At 36.6% G+C, this 10,646-nt stretch overlaps 1 protein-coding gene across 1 annotated transcript; it reads right to left on the bottom strand.

The window, feature by feature from the left end:
* Nucleotides 1-805: 805 nt before the first annotated feature.
* FAM177B (family with sequence similarity 177 member B) lies at nucleotides 806-7,995 on the bottom strand. Its single transcript, XM_014053239.2, has 5 exons — nucleotides 7,814-7,995; nucleotides 6,073-6,231; nucleotides 4,065-4,131; nucleotides 3,143-3,240; nucleotides 806-1,311 (listed from the first exon to the last, which is right to left on the bottom strand). Exons 1-5 carry the CDS (start codon nucleotides 7,841-7,843, stop codon nucleotides 1,117-1,119), a joined length of 549 nt encoding a protein of 182 aa, XP_013908714.1. The 5' UTR covers nucleotides 7,844-7,995; the 3' UTR covers nucleotides 806-1,116.
* Between the last annotated feature and the right edge of the window lie 2,651 nt (nucleotides 7,996-10,646).

Below are 10,646 nucleotides of genomic sequence, written 5' to 3'. Positions count from 1 at the left end.
AGCAATGGAGTGGGAGTGACTTCCAACATCCCGCCAGTTTCTCAATGTCTTTGCTTATGGGAAGCTGCCAGGGAGTATCAGAAATCACTCCTCCAGAAGATATTTATGGCCATCATAAATTGTGTGTCACACACACACACACACAAACACACACACCCCAAGGTCACGTCACTGATTTTGGTTGTATCGCAACTAGTTCAGACTTACAACTGGTTGTAGTGTTCCATGGTCATGTGACAGTAATTTATGAGGTTTTTTTTGCAAGTTTCTGGCAGAAAGGTTTTGTGAGAATGAATTTGGATTTATGACTGCATGATTCACCTAACAACATCATGAAAACAGTCATAAAATAAGGCCCCATCAGGTGGGTGCCTTCACTTATGACAGTCATGAGTTATAACCAAAGTTCCAGGCCCAATTTCATCCATAAGTCAAGAACTATCTACCTGTATATTGATTCTGAAATACATGGAGCTCACACAGAATCCACTTGGCCCATTGGAATGAGAACAGACACTGGACCACAATTCCTTTTGTTTGAGAACAGCAGTCGGCAAAATCTTTCAGGGAATCTTGCCTATCATTCCTGGAGTTTTCCAATACTTTTTTATTGTTTCAATGTATAACTTACCTTTGCCTAGAGATGCCCATAAAAGATTTACAATATATTAATAATGATGAAGATGTAATGATTGAATTGATTACAACTTAAATCAAATGCAATTCAATTCATAAACAAACGGTTAAAGCTAAGGTGTTTCACTGTTTGATAATGCGATAGTATTAGCTTAAACAATAGAGTCTCTTGTGGTATTTCTAAAAGTTTGGTTTATTTATTATTGATTTAAACAATTTATTGTTCTATCCAGCCCATGACATGACTCTGTGTGGTTCAACCAAAACAAAATTTAACCAAATACAATCCAGAAATAATAACAGCAGTAATATTGATATATAATATGGTCTAAAACAGTCCATTTAATCCATAAAGACCAAACAGTTCACCAAGAGGACTGATTTAACCTCTCAATGTAGGTACCTGAGGATTAGACATTTTGATCCAGCCCAAAACCATGCATATTTTATATCCCAGTATAAAATTTGGATAATTTTGATTTATTTAAAATTTTGCAACCCGCCTTCTTCAAGTTCATTTACATTTGCAACAGTGTCCTGAGGAATGAAGGGGATCTCATTACAATTAATAGACCCATATCTTAGCTGCTTCATTTCCAGGTGATACTTTTCATTTGATGTGGTTGTCTTCTTCATTTTTGGCATCTCCTCACCATCTTCATCACTTTCCTTTTGCTGAAACAGCCCAGATAATAAATTTTGCATTGTAAAAACAAAACATATTTTAGAAAGTCTTGATGGAGAAAGGCAAGAATGACTGATAACCATAGGTTTCCATTACTCAGTGTTGATATTATTGTGAGTGCAGAGTCCACCTCATTCCACTAACTTCAAGTCCTTTCCACATTAATTAGGCTATGGATTGATCTAGTTATCCATGCATAAATCAAAAGAATGTAAAGTTGGATTAATAACACTCTATGAGCATTATAGAAACAACCCATTTTTTTGGTATGTCTGTAGAAGGGTTCTCCATCAAAGGTATATTTTTCATAAGTCATCTTAATTATAGGATTTTTTTCTGATCCCATCTACTACATTTTTGGAACATAGACCATGGCTACTCTAAAGACAAGTTGATCTTATGGTTTGTTTGTGTGTGTGTGTGTGTGTAACGATCTTTTATTAGAATACTAGGATTAATATAGTACTCTGATTTTTAAAAAATAGCACAATGAATGTCATGTAGTTGGTACAGTAGAATGGTTTCTCTCCTTATCTATCATCTGTGGAATAATGACATTTTTATTGCCTGATTGTACAAATACTTCTGAATTTTACTGTTAACATAGCCAAAGTTTCTGTATTATGATATTTGAAGGATACGCTGTCACTGTTCTTTTTTTAAACCTTATCACCCAGGTTTTACTTTTCTCTTCATAAATTTCATGGTCTAATAATCTAATTGCATTTGCGGCATATACTTCTAGCTACTCCATCACGCAATCAGATTTTAAATATCTCAGCCGCTAACAAAATACCAACTTTACAGAGCAAACAGGTTTCTCAACATTACAAGCTGACCAGTAACTTTGATCTGAATTCTTTGCAAGTTATTAAAACAAAAGTTGGGAGAAGTTGTTACATAGGTGCAGTAGTTTATAAGGATCAACATCCTGGGCCATGAATCATAATTATGCAGTAATTTGCAAAATACCTGATTAGTAATGATTTCTTAAAGGAATAAATCTTTGAATGTATTTTAAAAGATAAGCCATTCTTTTTTTACTTACTACCTCCTTTCCAATCTTTTCAGGGCCAAGGACATATCTGGAATTTCCAAACAATTATAAAAAACAAACAAAAATTCAGTTGGAGTAAGGGGCTTCCCAGTTATAAAAGAAAATGCCTGCAAGCATATTGATGCCTATGGTCACCATTTGGTGGGAGGCTCGCTATAAATACTGCATGAAGCTTTTAAAAATGTGCAGTGACTCTCTTACAATCCTCGGATTTAAGCTCAGCGTTGAATTCAATGATTGATGATTAGTTTAAGGACAACAGGAAGAATATATTCGCAAAGTTTTATTGATATCAGGCTTTTTTCCTTGAAATCTGGACGGGAAACAGTTCATCCAAGAATGAGAATACAATAGCTGTGTCATTTATTACACAGAAGGCAGGATAACAAGAATTCTAGAAATAATCTATTTTTAAAATGAAACACCTCTGTATTAGCAATGTAGGGCAAAACCCCTCATTCCTCCAGCTGAGGATATTTCTACTTCATTAATATAATAAGAGATCTGAGACCAATTTTAAAGAATAAAATCTACCTCTAGCTTCATTTAAACATAGATGGTCCCCAAACCAAGCAAGAATATGATGTCTAGAGAAACCTGCTTCCTTGTTTTTTTTTCTTTTACAAATGCCATGAATTTTTCAGCCATTTTGGCAGTCAGAGTGCTGCAGGAAGCCATGGAGGCTGAGAATGGGCTGGGGGGGGCATGTGCAAGTGCCGTGTGGCCCATTTTGGATTGCATTACATTGCATTTGTTATATTTACCTTGTTTTGTGTCCTGTAGTATTCATCCACTGCATACTGGTATTTAGGTTCATTGAGTCCAAGGAATGTGGCAAATTTCCCACCAAGAAATTCACAAGCTGTAAGGATATTGGGAAAAAAAGTAATTTGAATAAGTCATAGAGCTTTCTGCGTGGGTTCCACCACAAAAGCGCGTAGGACAAAATCGCGCTCGACAAAAGCGCGCTGTGACGTCATCACAGCGCGACGAAAAAGATCGAAAAATGTAAAAATAAAGGGAAAACCTTACCCTAAGCCCCCCAAACCTAACCCTAAACCTAACCCTAAACCTAACCCTTAACCTAACCCTAAACCTAACCCTAAACCTAACCGTTAAAGTAACGAAAAACGTAACGCTAACCCTTAACCTAACCCTAACGCTAACGCTAACGCTCTAAAGCTAACCCTAACCCTTAACCTAACCCTAACCCTAACCCTAACCCTAACCCTAACCCTAACCCTTACCTTTATGTGAATCAGCTTGCTTTAATTTAATTTTTATTAATTTTTATTTGAATTTTTCGATCTTTTTCATCGCGCTGTGATGACGTCAAAGGCGCGATTTTGTCGATCGCGCTTTTGTCGTCCGCGCGTTTGACGGGTCACGTTCTGCGTGTGCAGATATGCAAGTGTATTTGTGGAGTATGAGTACAATCAGAGCATCTATTAGTAGATAGTGGCCAGTATTAGTCCACAATTTTTTCCTTATCACATGCAATTTATTTTCTGGCTTTTGGAAGAAGGAAATAAATTCTGTGGCTGGGGCACAATCCATTATTAATTTCTTTATAAAGGTGTAAGAACATATAGGTTTTCTCAGAAATTGATGATGATGTACTACTAAGCATTCTTACCTTACCAACCTATCATTTACACTTAATCCCCCCCCCACCCATATACTTACCAAAAAATGCTGTGGCTACAATTTGAAGTGCCCAGCTTCGTAGATAATTACCCCAAGAGAGATTGGCCTATGGATAAAGCCAGAGATCTGTTGGTAACAATAGAGACTCATCTGCAGCTGCTACAAAGCAATCATACTACAAGGATGCATTTCAGAGCAAGATCGTAGGCTTCAGTTGCAAAAAGAGAAAAAGGAGGTTATTGCTATACCAAAACTACAACCAAGTGGCCACTTTTGCTGAAATTTCATTCTTATATTACATAAAGAAAAGCATCACTTTCCTGAAAAAAAAACAAAAAAAAACCCCCAAACAAAATGTAATAGTAATAAGGCAATTCTCTTCCTGCCCCACACCAAAATTATTTCTCTAGCTTATCTTCCCTTTTTGTCCTTTTTCATGAATAAACTATAACCTCCTTGTACCCATAAATAGAATGGCTATCAAATAGTAGAGCTTCTAATAGAAGGGAACCAGGGCCAAAACAAAACAATCAAGGCTAGGAATTAATATTTAATATTACATGAGTAAATCACCCTTCTCAGCAGCCAAGAAATCCAGCAGGAAGACATAAAGATTTTTGCAGACAATATATATATATATATATATATATATATATATATATATATATATATATATATATATATATATATATATATATATATATATATATATTGTATACATTTTTTTCACATATTTGAAAACACAGACATCATTTATCATCTAGTAAGGTATTAGAAATGATAATTGAAAGATCAACAATCTGATTCTAAAATATTTCTAAAGTTCATCTCACTTCATTAAAAAGTCTTAGCATTTGTGTCACTGCAGTTGATCTGCTCCTTTCTTTTGTTCTGACCCAGCTCCCCAAACACAACAAACCCTCTCAAGTCAAACCAATGATTTCTTTATTAGGAGCACCTGTAGCCCCAGAAAAAGGTTTCTCTCTCACCGCAGGCTAACAAGTCTGTCCAGCAGGGAGATGAATAGATGAATAGGAGAATGCCATATCTATTCATCTCCGCCCCCTGCCTTTTATCCCCAGAGCCACGGTGGGGCTTTGCTAGCAGAGGTGGCTCTTCCGTTCCAAGGATTGGCCCACAGATTTCCACTGCTCTCCTCTCCTCTATCTTCTGTGTATCTGTATGTCAGCACTGGACCTAGCTGTTCCTCCTCTTCCTTATTAGTCACCTCCAGACCTGGAAGCTGTTGACTCTCCATCTGAGGGGTGACAGATGGCCCAGACTCTGCCTCTGTCTCTCTCTCTCTGACAGCTTCATTCCCTCTTCCCCCTTGGAGCTCTCAGGTTGCCTTGATGCTGACCCTGACTCCCACACCTCCTCCTCATCTGATTTGACTGCTGGAGGGCCCGGTGGCCAACAGACCACAACATTTTCTTTCTTTCCTTTCTATAGAATGCATAAAAAACCATGGACATGTAATCTTTCAAATCCTTTTGTTGTGGCCTTCTAAAACTGAAGATACCAAAATTTGGCTGAACAAAATTTCTAAGTTTTGGCAGAAAATGTGAAAAAAATGCATACATCTCAGTGTAAGAAATTGATAAGTAGTCATTTCTAAAACAATTAACAAATACAGCCTGCCCTTCTTTATAAAAAAATTAGGCTTCATTCTCTTTATATTGAAATTGCCCAAGAAATATTATTTTTCCTATATGTAGATGCATCAGTTGATTAATATTACATTTTGTATTAATACTTCAATCTCTTATAAATCTTAATTATCAGAATACTAAGTGATCTTTTTTTGTAATCTACTGCTTCCATTAAATTATCTTCAAAGGACAGAAACAAACCCCAGATTTCAGGAAAAGCTTATTTTCCAGGTGATTGCTTCTGACATGATCAGCAATCGTGTTGCTGTTGATTTTCAGTGGGAAAAAAGTGGGGGATCTATAGGTTACCCTAATGTACCCGCAGTCATACAAATAGATGATGATGATGATGATGATGATGATGATGATGATGATGATAGCGATTGTAAACTCACAGTTTCAAGTAATGACTTCTGATTGTCCTCCTCAACATCATCATCTTCTGAACTACAGTCCTCCATTGTTTCACCATTTGCGAAATAAATAATCTTTCCAGAAGATTTATTTTCCTTTAGAGTATTATCTCCCAGTTCCCTTCCATCATTCACTTCCTCCTGTTCATCAAAATGAAAATCAACACAGCCAAAACAATTTTAGGAAAAGATGATAACTCTGATTTTTTCTTTCATCTTCTAAAAATAGAATAAAAACATAGTATTTGTAGCTCCGGATTGAACTGTGGGGTCCTTAAGGTTCTCTGATCTTGGTTGTTTTCCTGCTGATGTTCCATTACCCAACTAGGTAACATCATCAGTGATGTTATCATATGTCCTATTTAGGTAATGAAACGTTTGCCAAAAAGAAAGAAAAAAGCAACCAAGCTCAGAGAGCACCAAGGACCTCACAGAATAAAAACAGACTTTTCAATTTTGAAGATTTTATTTGAAGGCTTCTAAAATTAAATCAAAACCTCCTAAGCAAGTGAGGAAAATGTGATCTAAATTTTCTAAATATTGTGTTGAGAACGTTTGAGCAACAAGAAAAGGAAACACATCAATCAATTCGGTGGGAAATAAGAAAGAAATGGGCATGAGCATGTTGTTTCTTCCCATTCTTTTAAGGTGTGCTTATATGTGTTGTTCCTGGAGATACGTTTTATGTATACTTGAGAGTGCTTTCATGTGTATAGGGCACTTCATTTGTTCTTTCAATCCTCTGATGAAGTAGTCCTTTGGAATAAATTGGGACCTGTGGTACAATAATATCATCAACTCAGAGGTGGGTTGCTCCCAGTTCAGCCTGGTTCAGCCAAACCAGTAGTGGTATTTTGGCCTGGGTCGCAGAACTGGCAGCAACCCAATTTGGCCATGCCCCTGAACTGATTCCCCAGTTGCCGCTGCCATTGCCGGTGTGTTGTTTAGTAGTCTGCACAAAACGAACCAGTAGTAAAACTAGGAGCAACCCACCTCTGCATAAACTGTTATGAACATTAAAAGACAAAATTACCTATTTTAATGTGAATCAAAAATCAGATTTACTATTGTGGCATTGATTTGTTATGATACCATGTACATTAATGCTTGAAAATAGTGAGGGTTGGCTATCTGTACTTTTACTTTTCACTCCAGATGGGCTGGTAAATCAACACACACACACAATTTCCATTGCTGTCTCATTTTTTTAAAAAAAATCAGGAGTAGGTTCTGCTCTTTGCACATGGCTACAATGTTGAAAATCTTATGCCAAAGGATTATTAGGATATTCATAAGCCAAATATTATTCTTATGATTAATATGTGCTTACTTTGTGGCTACTCATCATGATTCCAGTCAACTTTCCTTATGACTGAAGCCCAAAGGAAACAAGAGAAAATGAAGCATGCTTCATTCCTCATTTCTAAATCAATTCCTTCAGCTATATTCAACTTCTTTCAAAACAATACTTACTTTAACTATCAGCAGTGAATTTTCAAACCCATTAAAAAGAAAGATTGCACATCAGCACACATTTTAATAATTGTATGCATTTAGTTGTACAATAACAGGTTTCCCCAATCAACAAATTTATTATTCAGCATTATCTTTCAAGACATTGTTGTAACAAAGACTGTAAAGTCTTTGGAAAAAACCCCAAAGAATTTCGTCTTGTATTAACTTCAAAGCAGTGGTGATTTGACAGAACAGAACAAGAACTTACCTTTAGAGTTTTTGGGGAATTGTTCATCATGGAAATAATATCAGATTAAAATAATGCTGAGATAGAAAATGTATAACACATCACTGGGGGTCCATGCAGAGAAATCTTGGAAAGAAGAGCATTTCAAAGGAGGCCAGCTGAAAAAAACAGTATAGTAGACCAGGATATCCCTTTGTCAACAAGGGTGGGTCAAGTTTGAAATGTGGGCTGGACTTTCTCCTATTCTGTAATTTAATTACCAAATCTAAATATTTATAGTGATAAGCTAAGCCAGAAAGCTAAAGAAATGCAAAATGAGACTTTAGAAAATGGCTACACATATTATTACAATCAATACATTCCCATTTTGGGGGGTTATCTCCAGCATGTTCTGTTCTATGATCCACAATCCCCACCTCCTTTTTAAGTCAAATGCTTTTGTGGTTTAGAAGTTCCGGGAGTACAATTCTTTTCCAGCAGATCTAATCAGCCACAAACAAATACTGCACCTCTGTTGAAAAGCAAGATTACTTGGAACTGTATATGCTATGCCATCTATGGGCTGCTTTATAGCATTGCTGTGTCTTTTAAGACATAATTCATGACATAGCTTGCTGCATCTTAAAGTGAGTGAGGGAACAATATAAGAAGAGAAAACAAGGATGCTGGGGAGGCGTGAAAAAAATCAGTATGGCACCCCCATCCCTTTTTATGTACACATTAAATAGTAGCAGGGCTTCAGTCACGTGTTACTGTTTGCTGTGTGCAAATTGAGAATAAGACATAGGTATTTTCATATATATTTCCTTTTTGATATTTCCAAAACAGGGCAGTGACTGGTACCCCACTGCAAACTTAATTTTTTTGGAACAAGCTGCAAACAATGGACTTTTTGAAGTTTTTCTTCCAATCTCTTTGTATTTATTTCCAGACGTGTCATGAAATCAAAAAAGCCTTGAATTCTGACCATTCTTTAACTACCTGTACTCAGTCTCTCTCTAACATCATGAGTTTCTTCTTCTCTCCACACTATGACTCTGATCGATGAAAGTTTATGCTGTAATAATATGTCAGTAATGATAATAATAAGTTTGTCTTTAAGGTGCTCCAAAACATTAGGTTTAATAAAAAAATCTCACAGTGCAACACTGCCCTCTGGAGAATTTACAACAAAGTACCATATACGTTAGCTTTGTTTGATTTCTCAATAGCCCTCCATTTAATTCGATCTCCCTCCTGCTGCCCTTCAATAGAAATAATGACCAACCATAAATTGCTTCCTTGCTGCAAATATATGTAGTTTGAAAATGAAAAAAATGATTTAACATTACAGATCAAGTCCAATGAGGAGAGTTTATGTGAAAAGAATGCATCAGTTCTGGAGAGAACACTATCCAGAATCAGAAATTACAGAACAGAGGCTAGCAGAATGTCGATTTATAATATGAAATGGTTATTTAGAAACATCAGCTGCTTTGCTATCCCACCTCCTTTACATGGACAATCTAAAGCCATGTGGAAAAGGATGATTGGAAACTGAATCAACAGCCAAGATATTGCAATGGAGTTTGGACTGGCCAAATGTGCCATACTCACTCACCATCAACATAGGATGATAATGAAAACTGAAGGAATCAAGATGCCCTATGGAAATAACATCAAAGGATGGCATGGAGCTCATTTTTCTACAATGGAATTCTGGCACTGATGATATTACTTTATTTAAGTTTATATGCCCCTCAACTCTGAGCAACTCTGCCTGGCCAAGAGATAAAAGCAGCTTTTACAGGTATTTCCACTCAAATAAACTCCTTGCCTTACCTCTAAATCATGGGTGTCAAACACACCATGTCACATTGCCATTATGTTTTGTGACGTTTTTTCCATTAGCAGAGTGAGGTGGGTGTGGCCTATGCATGACACATCTGGCCCAAGGGCTGCCAGTTTGACACGCCTGTTCTAAAGAGTCTCACAAATGATTCAACATTGAGTTGTGATAGTATTTTGTATCTGATTTTCACAGATAAATATCACATTAATATAATAGAGACATGCAAGAGAAAAAATTGGGAGTTGAAAAGTTGCATCTTCTATGACCTCCACATAGACCAGCTTCCTTGAATCCAGTAAGGTACCAAGAATTGCATTCATTTCAGTAACAGTGGCTAGAGAGCCAGTTTACTATAATGGTTAAGGCATCAGCTTAGAAAGCAGGAGTCTGAGAGTGGGAATCCCACTTTAGGAGCTCTGGTGGCGCAGTGGTTAGAATGCAGTATTGCAGGCTAACCCTGCCTATAGCCAGGAGTTCGATCAGCCTTCCATCCTTCCAAGGTCAGTAAAATAAGGACCCAGATTGTTGGAGGCAATATGCTGACTCTAAACTGCTCAGAGAGGGCTGTAAAGCAATATGGAACAGTATATAAAAATAAATGCTATTGCTATTACGCACAAAGCAGTTGGGTGACCTTGAGTTAGTTATTCTCTCTCAGCCCTAGGAAGACGGTAATGGCATTTCTGAAATCTTGTCAAGAAAACTGCAGACTTGTCCAAACAGTCATCAGTAGTCAAAAACTGACTCAAAGGCACCTCCCCATTAAACCAGTAATTAAGTCGAATGATATATAAAAGTACTACAATTTGTTTCTTGATAATTTCCTGGGGAAAAATTAACATGCCAGTCATTTTATTATTTATGAAGTGTTATAAGGCTTACACAGCTTTTATAAAACTGTTTTAAGCCAGGTGTTAGGCTTAGTTCATATATTTCTTAACTAGAAAGGTGTGAAAAGAAGCAGCTCAAGATGTAAAAAAAAGCATGTCTAATTTCCATCTTGTATACCAAACCCAACTCTAG

The sequence above is a fragment of the Thamnophis sirtalis genome, unplaced genomic scaffold (genome assembly GCF_051295495.1).
Source record: "Thamnophis sirtalis isolate CommonGarterSnake01/CBP01778 unplaced genomic scaffold, rThaSir2_p1.2 scaffold_6, whole genome shotgun sequence".
NCBI classification, from domain to species: domain Eukaryota; kingdom Metazoa; phylum Chordata; class Lepidosauria; order Squamata; family Natricidae; genus Thamnophis; species Thamnophis sirtalis.
This window is presented reverse-complemented; position numbering and strand designations above follow the sequence as displayed.